Source organism: Meleagris gallopavo, chromosome 1 (genome assembly GCF_000146605.3).
Source record: "Meleagris gallopavo isolate NT-WF06-2002-E0010 breed Aviagen turkey brand Nicholas breeding stock chromosome 1, Turkey_5.1, whole genome shotgun sequence".
Taxonomy (NCBI): Eukaryota; Metazoa; Chordata; class Aves; order Galliformes; family Phasianidae; genus Meleagris; species Meleagris gallopavo.
The window spans coordinates 131,411,420-131,429,059 of NC_015011.2; the positions used below are offsets into that span (position 1 = coordinate 131,411,420).

Below are 17,640 nucleotides of genomic sequence, written 5' to 3' on the forward strand. Positions count from 1 at the left end.
CCTCAGACTGAACAGCCCCAGTTCCTTCAGTCTCTCCTCATAGGGCACATTCTCCAAGCCCTTCAGCAGCCTTGTTGCCCTTCTTTGGACCTGCTCCAGCACCTCAATGTCCTTTCTGTACTGAGGTGCCCAAAACTGAACACAGTACTTGAGGTGAGGCCTCACCAGTGCCAAACAAAGGGGCAGGATGACTTCCCTGGTCCTGCTCACCAGCGAAGCCAAATCCATGGGACGGTAGTTAAAAAACAACAACAAACCAAACAAACAAAAAAAAGCCCCCCCCAGAAATAAAAACAAACAACAACTCCTGGTTACATCTCTTAGGGCAGTCAACTTGGAGTTGTCTGAAAATTGTTTTTTATTGTGGGGTTTTTTTTGGGGATTTTTTTTTGGAAGCAGATTTTACATAAGCTAATTTTTCTATATGTTTACCGTCTCCCAGGAAAATAGGTATTTGCGAAACTGTCTTAATGCTGGGCTGTTTGGGGAGGAGTTGATCAGGAGCTGTGTCCAGAAGTAAAGGCTTTCCATTCTCTCCTACTCTGCTAGAACTGCCTACTATTTCAGGAGTACTGGCAGTAACCTGTGTTATTTAAAAGTGGGGAGGTTGCTGTCTGCAGTAATGCTCCATGAAATGTGTAACGAGTAAGTGCAAACCTCTGTAGTTTCCTCTGGAAAGTTGAGGAGTACACTTTTTTGTTTGACAGAAATGCCAGAAGCATCTGGTGCTACTTCGCAGTTCTTGCCTGTATTGCCCATGAAATAGTGCTCTTATCCCAGAAGAGGTTCCCAATACAATAGATACTGATTTGCATAAGAGGCTGTTTTCTAATTATGAACAGTTTGTGTGTCCAGGGACTTTTGATTAGTGATGAATTGAAACTAGGGAAGAATATGAATAGCTTGAGGGAAGGAGGACAAAAATGAGAAAATTACAATAGAAATTGACAGGAGTAAGATGAAAGCAGTCTTTTTAAAGCGTCCTGTTTAAAGCATAGGAGAGAGAAAGCAATTTTGGGCTGAGCAATATGGAATCATGTGTTCATTAACAAGAATTACAAGTAATTAATTACTATTACAACAAGTAAGAGGATGAATTGAATTCTTTCCTGAGGAGTGACTAGGAGAAGAGTAGTAATATGCAAAGAAACCTTATTGCTTTCTTAGGATGTCACCAGAGCCTTGTTGGTGGAAGCTGTATATTTAAAATCCTTATATATATGTAAACATAATCTCACAGAAAACATTCCTTATTTATTTTTCTAAAGGAGCAAACCAGATTTGACATTGTATATGATGCTTATAAACCATGGAGAAAATAAGGCAACAGCACTCTGCCATGGAGCTGTTTTTAAACCTTCTGAGGCCAGTGCACACTTATGTGTGTTTATGTCTTTGTGGTTGTAGCCAGGCTTGAAGATTGCTACTGTATTCATATTAGTTTTAGGAAGAAAACGTTTTAAGCTATTTATATTAGCGTAACTTGGAATGATCAAATCAGTCAAAATGGTCAGCATGTCCAAATTGTGATTTACAGAAGGCTGTTTCTGTGACTGAGAGGATGTTGAGTTGTTTTGGTTGCTAGGTCTATTCTGTTCTTCATAGTAAGGCTACTAATTCACTTTGTTATGCGTGTTTGGGTTTTAATGTTTCATGAAAGATAGACTGAGGCTGCAGCATCAGAAGTGGAGACAGTTTAATTACTTGCTGAAAGAAATTAAGGTAAAGAGGAGGACTCTTCTACTTTCTTCCACTTCAACCAGCTCCTGTTAGCTTTGGCACTCAGGAGAGCCAGTTTGGAATCTCTTGCACTAGCTCAGCAGAGAGCTCCCTGCTCTTTGGCAGGGCACAGAAATTTCAGTATTCTGCCAGAGCCATAGAGCTGCAGAGAACTTTGTTTCTCCAAAGCTGACATTAACAAAATAATGCACGCTACTGGCACTACGCTGAAACTGGAACATTGCAGCCCTGTCAATGAAACTCCTGTTCCTCTGGCAGAAGGCTTAATTGAAATTAGTCATCGTAGTTTCTGATCGTCTTGATTAAAAGAAAAGCTTATCTGTCAGTCTTTGTGGGAGACAAATATGTGTCCCTGGAGTTTTGATTCCTGAGCTGGAGCCATGCTCATCAGTAGCTGCTGCTGAGTATCATCCTGCTTTGTTTCCTCATCATTCTACCAGAAGCAGTGAACCTTTTGGCACTGAGCAAGGAAGGAGTAATTCATACTTTTCCAGAATATCTAGCAGTGGTTGTCACTGTGCCACAGGACACAGGGTAACGAACACGTTTCCAAAAGCTGTTAGAAGGCTGCCTTGGAGATTCTTTTCATACTTCGTTATGGAGTGCCTTTAGGTGAATGCAAAACCTGCTTATGTGCTGATAGATATATGTACAAATGAAGACTGCATCAATGCTGTGTTTCGCTTTTGCTGGATGTTCCCAATATGTAATGCTACATTTCTTTCCATCAGAAAAATCTGACTAAATTAAAAAACAAACAAACAAAAAAACCTTAAAAGGCAGATGCAAAAATACAGATATTGTCAGTAAGAGGAAAAGTGTTTGTCCAAATTGATTGTGATGTGTGAAAATGTTCAACTTTTAGAATGTTTTTCTGTTCTTGGGTATTAAACAATTGAAAGAAAATGGTTTCATGAGTGTAACTGCATTTGCTAATTTATTATAGTAGTCTGTTATAAGTAAGCAGTAAGCACGACTTGTTTTTTTTTACTGTTGATGTTATTTAAAGCTCACCATGCTAAAAATATAAAAATAAATCTCGCTTCTTTTCTGTTTTTGTTAGACACTGAGGCTAATCTATACCACCACAGCTGCATGGAGGAAAAACATAGCAGCCTCAGGACCTGAGAAATACACAGAGGCATTTATTAAGAAACAAATTGAAGAGTTCGACCTAGGAAAGAGACATTTAGCCAACATGATGGGAGAGGATCCAGAAACTTTTACCCAAGAGGATATTGATGTAAGTGCGGTTGCTCTGTTGGAGAAGTAATTTACTGTAGAGTTTCAGATATTGAAAGCACTTTACTTCAGCATGAGCCCCTCAGCTCTCTGTGATTTTTAATCAAACTGTCAGAATAAGAAAGACTACTACTGTATGTTGCAAACATTGCAACTGTGACTGTGAATAGACATTCTACTCATGCTACCATGTGAGGTCAGACATCACAGTACAGAGCTGCGTATACCATATCTTGCTAAAGCACAGTGGGTTCTTTTTAAAAGTACTAATGGATAATCCCCTTGATCTGAGGTTATAAGAGGCCCTGCAAAGGTTTGTGTAGCTCTTTGGAACATTTAACAACAATTTGACCTGCTGTGTATATTTAGGTTGGGTTTTCTTGTGTGATACTCTGGTTGCTGGTAATGCCAATTAAGTTTTATAGGATGTTTTGCAAGTAACCCCCTGGTTTAGCTTAGAGATTCTAATAAAGACCTGCATCTAGGGCTCATATTAGTATCTCAAAACATATTATTTTATTGCCATTCTCTCTGACAGCTGATAGGTGGGTGGCCTCTTCTTTCTCTGTGCCATTTAACTTATGTATAGATACGCTGTCTTTCACATAAATAAATAAATAAAAATTGACATCCAACTAGGACTTCACTTCCATCATTTCTATCTTATTTTACCACACATCGGAGGTAGTGAAGAGAAATGTCATTTGGTGACATTCTGTTGTAGGTGAAGCTGCGTGCTGCTTTTTCTGCACAGCAGCAACACTATTACTAAAGCCGTGGCAGCACAGCATATCAGTGGTGCCCCTAGGGTAGATGTTGTGTGTGCTGGAAGAGGTATACGTGGTTTTGTTTTTTCCAGGGGAAGGGGATTGTTTTGCTCGCATGGTTTTGTCACCTTTCTCTGGCAAATTCTGTTAGCATCGCTGTTTCTGTGTAAGAGGTCTTGATAGCCTGCTTATGCCAAGAAAGAACTACACCCGTAGGTGGTGATGCAGGGTGATTTCAACTGCATTTGACAGAGAGACTTCAAAATGAAGTTCATAAAATTTCTCTGAGAATAGATGACAAGGTAGAAAAGAATGAAGTTTAATGGCCTGCTGAGAAAAAGGTTGAGATGAGACTTGGGTCTCATGAGGTATCAGAAAATTCATAAGGGAAACTTGTCTTCAAGTCAGAAATCATAGGAAATCAAGCTCTATGAGTACAGAGCTTAACTACCTTAATGGTAGTTAAAGTCTTATCAATAGTGAAGATTATCAATGAAGGAGGCATTTGGATTAGAAGTAATAGTGTCCTGCTTTACACTGGCTTTCTTGCTTTTCAGCAAATTACAGATTTCCTTTCTCTGCATTTTTCTGATTTTTTTTTTCCTACCTTTAATGATGCTTATGTTACAGGAAAGTAATTAAAGAGTATTCTTGCGCAAATCTGCCACTACAAAGGCCTCTCACTCTACTACAGTATCATAGAGTCTTTAGAGTTGAAAGGGACCTATAAATGTCATCTAGCCCAGCTCCCTGCAATGGGCAGGAACACCTGCAGATAGATCAGGTTGCTCAGAGCCCGGTCCAGCCTTACCTTGAATGTCTCCAAGGATGGGGCTTCCACTACCTCTCCAGGCAACCTGTGCCAGTGCCTCACCACTCTTATTGTATAAAAAAAAAAAAAAGCCTATTCCTTATGTGCAATGTAAACTTCCCTTCTTCAGTTTGAAACTACTCCCCCTTGTCCCATCACAGCAGACTCTGCACCTTTCTTTCTTATAGCCTCCCTTTAGGTACTGAAGGGCTGCTCTTGGGTCTCTTCAGAGCCTTCTTCTCCAGGTTGAACAGCCCCAGCTCTCACAGGCTGTCCTTGAAGGGAAGGTGTTCCATTCCTTGGATCATTTTTGTGTCCCTCCTCTGGATGCAATCCAAGAGGTTCACATCTCTCCTGTACTGAGGACTCCATATCAGGATGCAGTACTCCAGGTGAGGCCTCATCAGCACAGAGTAGAGGAGCACCTCCCTCAGCTTACTGGCCACACTACTTTTGATGCAGCCTAGGATACAGTTGGCTTTCTGGGCTGTGAGGGTGCATTACTGGCTCACATCCAGCTTGCTATCCACCTGTACTTCCAGGTTGTTCTTGTCAGGGCTGTGCTCCATCCTTACATCCCCCAGCTTGTAGCGATTGCAGGGGTTCCTACAACTCAGGTGCAAGACCTTGCACTCGGATATATTGAACCTCATGAGGTTCACCTGGGCCCACTGCTTGTATTTGGCTAGGTCCCTCTGAATGGCATGCCATCCCTCTGGTGTGTTGACCACACCACACAGCTTGGTGTTTTCTGCAAACTTGCTGAGGGTGCACTTGATCCACTGTCAGCATCATTGATGAGGATCTTAAGAGCACTGCTTGCAGTACTGACCCCCAAGGGACATCACTCGTCACCAGTTACCAACTAGACATGGAGCCATTCTCCACCACTCTTTGGGTACGGTCTCACAACCTATTCCTTGTCCATTGAACAGCCCACCCATCAAGTCCATATTGATTCCATTTGGAGAGAAGGATGTTATGGGGCACAGTGTCAAAGGTCTTAGTAAAATCTGGATAGATGATATCAGTGGCTCACTGTGCTGCTGCTCCTGATAGTTTAGTTAGTTTGCCTGAGAGGTTAAGGGTGGTAAGTGCATTAACTTTCCTTCTCTTGATAGAGTCTAGAGGAAAGGCTGTCAGGCAGCAAGGCTGGAAGTGGAAAATGAACATGTATAGGTAGCAATTTCTTCTGTGTGAATCTTCAGCACTGTGATCGCTTGCACAAAATTAACTGAGCTCTATAATTAGTAAATGCAGTGCATGTGGCAAGTATGTGACTGCTTTGCAGACTCTATTTCTGAAAAGATGAAGAAGTGAATCCAAAAGTGCAGTGTTTTGTTTAGTGATACTAAGTATCTGTGGTGCATATTTAATTTCTCCATGTTACATCAGGTGTTGGAAAATACTTAGTGTATAATAGTGTCTGCTATGCATAATTAAATTACTGTTATAAAAATATAAAAGCTGCTTAAGCACTGGCAGGAGAATTACCAAGCTTTACATTTTAAACAGTAATAATTCTTACTGATGAGTGCTTACATACCTCCATGTCTTCTACTGTTAATCAGGCTGTGCTGTGTAGTTCAAAAGTAGGCATCATAGGATTCTGTCCTTCGCTGGAGTTTTAGGTGTAGTTTAATAGAAGCTAAACCTTGTGAAGTTTTAAACCGGCAAATAAGTTGACTTACTTGTTAATCCTCCTCCTGGATGTTGTGGAAGCAGAATTGCCTCTTATTGATGCTTTTATTTAGGAATGAAAAGTTAAGCTGTGCATTACAACTTTATTTCTGGAGGGGAAAAAAAAAAATCCAGCAAATTGATGTATAACTCTGCAGAAGTCTACGAATTGCTTTTTAATTGGTATTATAGACCTCGCTCTGAAGCTGAGATGTTTTATTCTCCTATGTGTGAATATGTGGTATGAGGTTTCTCTAATTGATTTGCTTTGCCCATTCCATTTGATGTATCATTTTTCACAATATTTCATAATTTGTGCTCATTTCTAATGAACAGAGTCGTTAGGACAGGCATGTCTAAGTGCAACTGACAGCTAACATTAGGTGCCAGATGCAGTTTATAAAGCTATGTAGAACTGCAGAGAACAGTTTAAATAAATTAGCACCTGTACATTAGTCTCACTTGCTGGTAATTTATAAGCGAATCAGTAGAGATGACATTTAGGTACGTCATTGATCAAGTTAACAGCTGCATACCCACTGCCCAGCTGGGATACCTAATTAATAGAGATTGCAGTCCTGACCTACTGCTTTTCCCTGATTGAGTCTGTAATCCTTTTATTTTTGATTTAACTTCCTTACGATTATAGTAAACAGCCCACTTTCATTTTCCACTGTCAGTTCTGTGATATTCCACTTTAAAGACCAGAAACCTAAGTAAGATTAATATAAGAAAAGCATCTTAATCTCCTTGACCTATTTATATGATATGTCAGTATTTTTATTATTCACTTCTGTGCAATCACTAAATGCTCTCTGAGATACGAGTTCATCAGGAACTTTCCCCATAAGTTAGTAAAACTTGAAGGCTAGAAATGTGTTAATTTTCTTCTGCTGTCTGCCATATGACCTAGTAGGTTGTTGTGATGAAGACAGTTGGAAAAATTTTAGACTAAAATAGACCCTTCTTCCTAAGTATATTCAGTTGCATATATATTGTTGCAAAAGTACCAGTAAGGTTGTTCACAATGAAAACGTTGTACAAATGAGAAGCTTCATTCCTTAGAGGGTATAGTTTCTTAATTTCTTTCAATGAGTCTCAATGACTTCACTAATGGGTAAAAAAAAAAAGAAAAGTGATATTTAGCTGTGTTTCAAAATGGCTCAGAGCATCTGATTTCCAAGTAACCTTCAAATTTTAGCAACTCAGATTGTGAGAAATAAGTGAATATTAACATATGTGAAATGTCAGGAACGTTACTCAGAACCAAATATGTTTCTGAACTTTCGTTTAGCTGCAAGAACATGATGACCAGTGTTGTCCTTACCAGAAATACTGGATCTGTATTTTTTAAAGTAGTTGAAGTAGAATACTTTTTTCCAACTTAACTGGAAATTCTCCATATTAGATGCTGAAAACTTTTAAAGAATACTGCTAATATTGTTAAGAGTCATTCCAGCAAACATGTAAGTTTGAGAAGTGGTGAAGCTCAGTGCTTAAGTAATGTGGTTCAAGACCTGGAGATTTTCAGCAGAGTCCAGGTTTTAGAAGAATGGTGGATCTCATGTGAGGAGTAGAAGCCAGAAAGCTTCTGCTCAGATTTTCTGTTTAAATGCTATGGCATGAAGTGTCACTTCTCAACTCAGCATTCTGATTACTGGAACTATTTAAAAGAGAATGTGCTGTATTCTTCAGCCCTCTATACCAAAGAGGATGTTGTTCTGAGTTAACTATCTTTACACAGGATTTGAGCAATGAAAACCAGGGCGGGATGTTTTGTATTTTAGCTATGCAGTCAAGAAAAGTGTGTGGGAAGACACTTGGGCAGGGTGAATTTGCCCTGCCAAAGCTCTCTCTCCTCTACATGGGTAATTTACAGGTTGGACTGGCTCACTGTCTGCTCAACCTCATTATGACTCCCATCAGCTCTGTCTGATTAAAGTATCAAATTCTTAATTTCTCAAGTTATTGACAAAATAATAAAAGTAAGAAGAACAAAACAAACAACCTTTACTGACCCAATGGAACCTCTTTAACTCAAAACTATAATCTCTGACTTTCAGATAGTGAACAAAACTTTGGCTTGCAGGCAGAAAAGGCAAAAAGAATCAGGATTCAGCACATGCAACGTACACAATAAAGGGGGAAGATGAAAGTGGAACAGATACACTGAATTTGCAAAACACACTACATACAGTGTTGGGCAGCTTATTTAATAAATTCTTTTGCATGTAATTTGTTTGCAGGACTGCCAGGTACAATTTTTTTTTTTTTAATATGGACAGAGGCTTGTTCTCATTATGCCTACTGGCTTGAATTCAGACTGGAAGGGAAATACATTATGGTCCTATAGCAGTATCCTGAGTCATCTGGTATCTCCACAAGTCCTGATAAAGTGGGATTCCTTTCCTTTGGTAAAAAATGTTAAGTTCATCAACATGGTGTAAGAAATATCTGAAGTAAACCATCTTAATACTAGAGTGTTAATGATGAGTTTTTGAGAGTGTGACTGCAGAGATTGTTTTATTTCCCAAAAAAATGACAACAGTGTGGTTTAACAAATTTGAAGTAGCAGCCCAGAATCTGTGGAGGTTGGAGTGGGATTAATGAACATTACCTACCTGAAATGAAAGCTGTTCTTGGTCAAGTTCAGTAAAAATTGAGGACGCAGGTATTTAACAAGAAGAAACTCCTCTGAATAAAGGACAACAAGACTTCATCTGGAGTCTTTTGCATCCCACTAGAGTTCCTAACAGTTTGTAAAGACAAATATCTCTCCTTGATTAAATTCCCATTAAAAGGGAGAATGCAGTAAGACTCTTCGTTTTGACAGGGGAAAAAAACAACAACAACAACAAAACAGGGAATCTGCAAAGTAGAAAAATTGTTCCTTGGCTATTTGTGTGGAGAGATGAAGTAGATGTTAAGATTACTTAATGCAGGGTTTGTTTATGGTTAAGCCTGAAAGACATGATTATACAGTTGCAATGTAAGATACATTTTCAAGAAATAATATATCTCAGATGACAGTCGCTCTTCCTTCTAAATGGTGGATTGTTATAAAGCTTTTATTAAGGTGCTGTAGTTACAGTAACTGTTTTGATTGGGATTCTGTAATACAGACGCTTGTATAAAGTCTACCTCTTAAATACACAGTCAGTCTCAGAATCCTGTAATCGATTCTTTTAATATATTATATAATGTGTTTGTTTAACATCATTTGGCTCACAGCGGATTTCTCTATTGTCATCATAATTAATCCCCATTTGTTCATAAATAGGTGTTCACCTACTGTGTGTATGCATAAAATGCCCATTGACTAACAAATGGGAATACAGTAGTCACTAAGAGAAACAAAATTACCATTTCATAAAATCAGGTTAAGCCTTTTGTTTGCTTTGGAATTCTCAAAATTTCTGTTCAGAATACCAGTAGGGGATTAATGAAAGTAATAGGTTAGGTCCTTTTACACTCTCTGCGTATTAAATCCGTTGAAGCACTGACAAACTGCTCCATATCCGTGGAAAAAATTATCAGCAAATAATAGCCCTTAGGTTGCCTAATGGACATTCTTCTTAGGATAAGTTATTTTAACTGAGATTCAATTGTAATTCTGCTTTTCCTTACTGCCTAACCAATATACAAATGAGTCTACAGACAGAGATTTATTCAGTCTATGTTATCAAACAAAAGATTTCTATCTCAAGTTCTGCTACCCGCTGTGTGAAGTTTGCCATGCTTGCCAGAGCTCTGCATCTGGGGGGTTTTGATGGTTAGCTTTGCCTTTTTAGTTTTCAAAACAAATGGAAATAAACAGCTGTCATGTTTAATAAGTTTTCCTTCCTTGGAGATCTTCTAAAGCCACCTGGACATGGCTCTGGGCAGCCTCCTCTGGGTGGCCCTGCCTGAGCTGGGGTTGGACCAGTTGATCTCCACAGGTCTCTTCCAACTCCAGCATTTCTGTAAATAAAGCAAAAATGCACACATGTGTTTCAGTTGCATTGAAAAGGGATGGCAAGATGATATTGAGCAGATACATCCCTTTAGATTTAACCCTGCTTTGCTGTCCATTTTGCCAGAATGATTTGGAATTTTATTGGAGGCAAATAATCGTGACTTTATATATCACGGGGATAGCAGAATGTTGGTGAAGTAAAAGCAAATGATGCATCTTGTGCTGTTATTAATAAGAACCGTGGTAGTCTACAAGCGTATGATATAATTTTCTAAATTGTTATAGCAAACCCTTAGGTATCTTTAAGGTGAGATAATGAACCTTTTAAAAAAAGGAAAACAGGCTTGAGGAGTCTGCCTTCTCTGCACTAGTAGTTCAATTTCAGGAAAGATTGCAGTGATTCACAGTTGTTTGAAAATGCAACATTCAATGAAATGCTTTATTAAGTTATGTAAAATATCTTCTATTGCCACAAGCATTGCTTTAGGACTTCAGGAAACTGAGTCTGTACAAACTGAGGTTCCAAATGTGCAAACCTATGCTGTGTCCAGTTGTTTTATATTTGAATAAATAAAATGTTCATGTCTCTTAGTAGGCACTATTAACAAGTACTGATAGTTTCAGAAAGATGAATTAAATATTTTAGTTTCCTGCATTTGTTTAGGTTTCCTGTATTTATTTTCGTGTAATTGCAGCATTCCAAGATTTAGGAAAACAGTGTTGCATTTACTTGTTAGAAAGGTAGCTTTGCACTTGAATAGCTCTGGTAAGTGATGACGAATGTATATTGCAAAAACCAAAACTTTGCAGAAGGAGATTCACTCATTCTGATGTATTGTATTGCAACTGTGACAATGAGATTTTACTTTTCCCGAGGATTCCTGAGGAAATTTTTTTTCAGCACAGCAGATACGCGGTAATCTTTGTTACTGACGTGCTCATATGTGTGCAGCAGTTCTATTTTATCTACAACAAAGAACCTAAGTAGTGTTTTGATGCTGCTTTTATGGAAAAATTACATATGTGATCTCTGTTTTCAGAGAGCTATTGCCTATCTCTTTCCTTCGGGCTTATTCGACAAACGAGCCAGACCAATGATGAAGGTAGGATTTTTTGTTGCCTTTTTGAATAACTGTAGCATGGCATTTCAAGTAACTCTTTTCCTTTTGATGATACCGGTTTGTTTATTTATTTATTTGCAGCATCCCACTGAAATTTTTCCAGAACAGAGGAGTAAGTGTTCATGATTATTTATTTACTTACTTATAAGTATTACAAGTTTGTCGTGTGCTTAAAATGCCTTTCATAGATTTAGTCTTGTGAGGAACAATGGGTGTGTTTTGGGGTTGGGGAGTTACTAATGAGCAGTGCAAAAGCTGATCTAGTACTATAGCTTTTTGGTAAAACAAAAAGATAATTCTGGATTCTGGTCCTTTCAGGCACTTGTGAACTGACTATAGGTAAATGTTTTTCTCTGTTTAAAAATAAACAGTATGTAGAATGACGTGCAGAGACCGCTGAAGTTACAGGAAAACCTTTTGTTGTATTCAGTAGCTTTTTTGACAGTGCTGTCTATCACAGCCATAAAATATTCGTTAATGCTATTTTAAACCAAAAGCTTTCTTACTGACTTTGGTGCTGTAGAAGCAGAGAAATTAAGCCTTGTAATTGTCATTTGAGGGAGCAGAGAGTGGTGTGAGGGTAAACTCACCCCATTATGTCCTATTTTTTACCTGAAAGTCGTGACTCCGCATTTAATCCATATTCTTTGGTTTTCCTTCCTGAGGCACCAGAAGTCTTGGTTGTATCAGTGACATGGCAGTGTGTTGCTCGGTGAGAACCTGATTGAAGTCACCCAATTAATTTTATAAAGAATACTTAAAAGATATTGCTGTTCGTTGCTGTTCGTTTTATTTTCCTGACATTTAAAATGAACTAGTAGCACGGGTATGGAATTCTTTACTCACTGAACTATTAAGTCACACACACACACACACACACACACACACACACACACACACACACACACACACACACACACTTCTGAGTACCAGCAAAATCCTACTGTTTTCTTTCCTTCCTTTTACTGTACCTGGAGTCAGTAGATTCTTGATGCTTTTGGGGTTTTGTGTGTCTTCTAGAAAGGTGTCACTTTGCCAGAAATCATGGGATGTCAGCTATCAAGTATTGTGCATTAATATCTAACTAACCCCTTACATGAAATACAAAGTAGAAGGCAGAAGGATAAGACACTTAATCATGCTATTTTAAAATCCAGGAGTTGTTTATGGCAGAACTAAGCTACTACTGTGATCTTTCAGGGCCAAAGAATTCACTGAGTTGCTAACTCTGCCCTAAGAAGTGTATGAGCTAATTAATATGAATCTACATGTCTTAAAAATAGCACTTTTCAGTATACTTTTTTAAAAGGCAGTGTTGCCTGACTGTCTGTTCATTGTGTCATTAAGAATTTTAAGTACAAAGCCATAAATTTATCCTTCAGAATGTGTCCTGGATAGTCATTTCTACTAAATATGCCTTCGTAGCCACGTAAATGGAAATTCATATGTTCCCTAGTAGTATGTGTGGGTAAAAGACCCCTCTATTTTTTGTCTTTGTAAAATTTGCACCTTTGCATTGCACTTCTGTTGTATTCTTACTTAATGTTTGAATGCAGTGCATAGCATCCTTATCCAGCATTACCCATCCAAGACAGGTTCATGGAGTCTTATCTTTGTCTGTAGCTTATACACTGCTTCCTGTGAACTTTACTGGATAAAATATCTGGAAATTTCTTTGCAGTTTAGTTTTTAAAAAGCTCGCAGGTATTTATTTTTGTTAGTTTTCTTTATTTGGAAGAGACGGGTGTCGTGTTAAGACGCTTACATTTGGTAATCTGTTATTTTTTCTTAGGTTGAAATTCATGTCTGTAAATAGCCTTTTTTTAATGGACAAAAATAAACTGGATGCGCTGAATTGAATGTTTTGTTCCTGTACTAATTATAAACCATAGCATCAGTCTTCTATTTTAATATACCCCAAAGGCATCAACCTGAACAAATCTTAAAATCTCCCTAAGTTCTGAAGTTAAGTGCGTTACCTGCAAAAAATAATAGTACAAATACTTGGTTTGATTTAGATATGTTGTGCTAATAAATAATGTGCTCTGCATTTAAAGCATTGTTTTCCAGAGCAGTTGATCTTTAGTCTTTTACAGTCATTATGAGGATTTCAATTCTCTCAGTTTCTACTTATTTCTCAAGTGGATACTTGCATCTGTAATGCCAACAGTACAGTCTTTTGAAGTTTTTTTTAAGACATGCATGTGAAATTTCCTCACGTTAAAAGAGATACTTAGAAGTATTATATTACATCACTATAATTACAGCTAGAGATTGCTTTTTAACAAGGTAGTCTAAATCATTGCATTTCCAGACAATTTGAATACCTATGAAATGTCTTTGCTCTCTGATACTTAAAAAGGTAATCAGTATTACGAAAGAGGTTTATAACTGCAATTAAATCCAAAGATTTTTTTTTAGTGTGTGTGTATTGCTTTCTTGTCTAACCATGCTTTTCATTAGAAATCCAGTGGGGAGAAGATGGCCGTCCATTTCACTTTCTCTTTTACACTGGCAAGCAGTCGTATTACTCATTAATGCATGTAAGTACATTACAATCTATAGTAAATAATGTTAGTTCCAAGTCAAGTACATGTTATTCTAGAGATGCACGTCAGGAGCTCCTACTTTATTTTCACAGGAGGCCATATAACCACTGAAGATAGATGCAACGTGTATTTTTGTCATAATGTCTGTTATTAGGAGTGTTTTAATGTCACGCTTAGGAGAATAGAGTACATAGCAGTTGCTGCTTAATTTTTGATTTATTTTTCAGTCTTGGCTGAGATCTGCATCTGAATAGTCTGAACGCTTTCTTGTAGGCTGTACCCACTTAGTAGCATAAGGATAGTAGTGGAGAATGCACAGACAACAAAAACAGCTAGTCTTAGAAAAAACATCGTAGGATAAAATTGGGGAAAAAAAAAAAGTTAGTTTTTTTCCCTTGAAGGGCAAGCTAGAGGAAACGTTATTTGTGCTGACATTTAGTGTGAAGAAAATTTGCATTTAAACTGCTTAATTGATTTTTTTTGAGACTGTTTCATTCATGCAAACTTGAGGCTTTTTTCTGATTAGCATGGTTCCAGGAGTAAAAGATCTGCATCTGTTTACCTTTATGATAGAAGCTTTATCTGAACATAACAAGGCCCCAAGTCCCAACACGGGTTATGAATAGGCACTTCGTGTCTGTGACCATCAGTAGGGCAAACATTATCTGTCTCTTTAGAAGTGTTTATAAAGATGTGCATGTTTCTTATGTGTACTTAGAGAAGACGAAAGCAATGCTGCCGTATGCCAAAGAATTTAATTCCACAGTCATTTTGGATTTTTTTCCACGTTTGACAGTCTTAAAAAACAATTCTGTGATTAGTCTGTTCTCCAAAGAAAAAAAAATTGTTATTGAAGTCAGTGCGTAGGTCTATGGGATATGTAGTGTTTTCATTAGAATTATCTGGTGTTTGTGTTCTGTGCACCCAAAGGACAAAATCTCCACTTGTCAGGTACATTTATTTCTTTAGGAGAATAAAAACCAGCTCCCCCTACTCTTTTCCTCCTTTTTTTTTTGTTTTGTTGTTGACCTTGGGCAAATGAGCTTCTTGCCCTGGCAGAAATGAAATGAATGATAAATGTAGAGTGTGTCTTTGCTGAGTAATGGAGCTGCAGCGTAGGCTTTCCACAGAGGTTTTCTCCTGCACAGCCTGAGGCAGCCCGAGGACCCCTGCTGTTCATTTAAATAGGTATGTCAAATCTGCCTCGAAACGCCGCTGGTTTGATCTGTGGTAATATTTGTGAAGGTTCCATATGGACTTGAGCCCCCTGCAGTGCTAAGAAATAATGTACAACGCTTCATGGTGCAGACGCAAATTTTCTCTGAAAAGGGATGCAGTGCTGCGTTTTAGCTGTCGGAGAGGATGATGGAGCTGACGCGCTAGGCCTGTCAACTTGTTACACGGATGGGTTGCACGCAGCGAGGCTGTGGAAAATCTGTGCCTTTTAACTTTTCTACTTAATCACGGTTGTAGCATTGCCTTTAGACTGTATGCTACATTAATTCTCTTCCTGCCTTCTGCCTTTCATCCCAAGTTTCACGGAAAAAAAGTAAAGCATGCAGGTCTTGTAGAGGAGCCTTATCAAACAGCTGTCATCTGACAAGCCATTTGCATTTGTTTTGGCTGAAACAGAGCAACCCAAGGGCAAGATGTTTTGTTGCATTCCATCATAATGAAGAAATTACAAATTTTACAAGGAGCACAAGTTTATTTTTAGCTCTTGTGAGTAGTTAGAGTATGCAAGATTGCCTTGGAAAGCTCAAAGAGAATAGTGTGCATCTTGTTTCTAACGGTGGCAGCCACCTTCAAACAAAACCTCTTTGACAAACACAGATTTCATTAGTATAGGATATTTAAGTGCTGGAGTATTCTTAGAATGTTTCTGAATATCTTCATTAAATAGACTTCAATAAGCCTGAATTAAGTGAGATTTAAGATTGGTGGGTTGTTTTTTTTAATCAGCCAAATTAAAGAAGAAATCTGCATGAAATTCCCGGTGTTGTTTTAACCTCTTATTAGGCTAATATGTATTTAAGAAAATGTATTTTTAAATCTCAAAGCTAATTAATCTGGCTAGGAAAAAAAAGGGGTTGTGTATTAATACCGTCTGGTTTAAGTGATCAATTCCATTTGAGGATGTCCTTTAAATTGCTACATTAAGTCTAATAAATCGGATAAACATAATGTTTAGCTTGAAATTGTGTGCTGTTAATTACTGCATAGACTCCTGCAGAATTTCACTTTTATTAATTTTCAGTGGCATCGGTGTTAACAGCATTGTTTATGTAGTTAATGCTAGTAAATAATATTATCCACTTAGTGAAATTAGAAATAGTGTGTATTCACATGTTATAACAGCCAATATATGCGTTGCTATGACTTGAATATTAAATGAACTTTCATAAAGGTTATTCGCTTTATATTCCATCGTTGCCTTTGTTCTGCCTGTTGAATGAAGTTTAGCTGTAGGGAAAGAACAGTTTCTTTTTCTTCAGACAGATGAAAAATTCTTACTGCATGAAACAGATTCACAAATGTTTGGTAGTATGTTTGATCATCATTTAACTTGAAAGTTTTTCAGAGAGGATGTGGTCATATTTTTGTAATGTGTAGAGTAAGAGACAACGGGCTCTTCGTACAATTCTGTATGCAGCAAAATAGTAATTTTATATAACTGCTTCTTTACTTTTTTAGAAATATCAGAAATAGTAGGTAATGCATATAATAGCATTTTAACTCTTAAAAAAAACCTACGTGCTGAAGTGAAAAAACATAAGCAAAAAGGCAAAATGCAATGTAAAAATGTTATGGACTTTGCAAAAACCAACATATTACAATTTAGTGCTGTAATAGGTATTTTCCATTTAAAACAACAACACAAAAGCACATTGTCTTCTGGGTTTCCATTTGCTAATTTCTTTCTAAAATTTTATACAGGATAAAATAATATTATTCTTATTTTAAAAGGCTGCATCCTTACATGGATCTGAAATTTGATCCTTCTCTTAGATAGGGAAGCAGTTCAGTTCGTAGCCAATCTTGTAAAATCAGCTATTTTGATTGTGTAATAGCTGAGTTTACAAGACACACAGATGTGTACATTCATGAATTGGACTATTGAATCCTGAAGTGATTGGTAAGATCTTCACCTGCCAGCTTTGGAAATGCAAGCGTGCCTTCAAGGCGCTTTCTTTAGCCTTTGGGGAGTGAAGATTTGTCAGATAAATTATTGGGCATTACACACAATTCCTGATTTTTGCAAAGAATCACCCACATGCTTTACTGCACACGTGAGTGGTTCTTTTAGTCTGTTGATTCTGTCTCTATACAGAGATTAAACACTTGCATTCATTTTTTTTCAATACTTCAGAGCAAAATTCTATGTCATAAGAGATTCAAATTGACTTTTGTTACTGATTTGTTTTGCACATCAAAGTATTTTAAAATATTTTTTAATTTCAGTGGAAATTAGCACTGTAGGTTAGCCAAAGCATTTTAAAGAGATCATCTTAATTCCTGCAAGTGCACGTTTTAAGCATGCTCTGGTTGGGAGCACCTATGGAGTGTCTTAAGGAAAGATCTCGCTCTTTTAACAATTGTGATGTTTTATTTTTTGGTTAGAACAATGAATTTCTGAGTCTAAAAACTGCTGGGTGGCAACCAATGCCTCCTTTTATTTATGTATGTATATCAGTAGCATTTTTAAAGAGCTGTGATATAGTTGTGTTAGGCTTTTGTTGGTGCATATATATATATATATATATATATATATATT

At 37.5% G+C, this 17,640-nt stretch overlaps 1 protein-coding gene across 1 annotated transcript in view; it reads left to right on the plus strand.

The window, feature by feature from the left end:
• Nucleotides 1–17,640, plus strand: part of MRPS9 (mitochondrial ribosomal protein S9) — a 33,051-nt gene that overhangs the window by 3,146 nt on the left and 12,265 nt on the right. The window contains exons 2-5 of the mRNA XM_010728066.3: nt 2,804–2,983; nt 11,236–11,298; nt 11,398–11,428; nt 13,780–13,859. Coding sequence (XP_010726368.1) covers nt 2,804–2,983; nt 11,236–11,298; nt 11,398–11,428; nt 13,780–13,859 — 354 coding nt within the window. The remainder of the gene's footprint in view (nt 1–2,803; nt 2,984–11,235; nt 11,299–11,397; nt 11,429–13,779; nt 13,860–17,640) is intronic.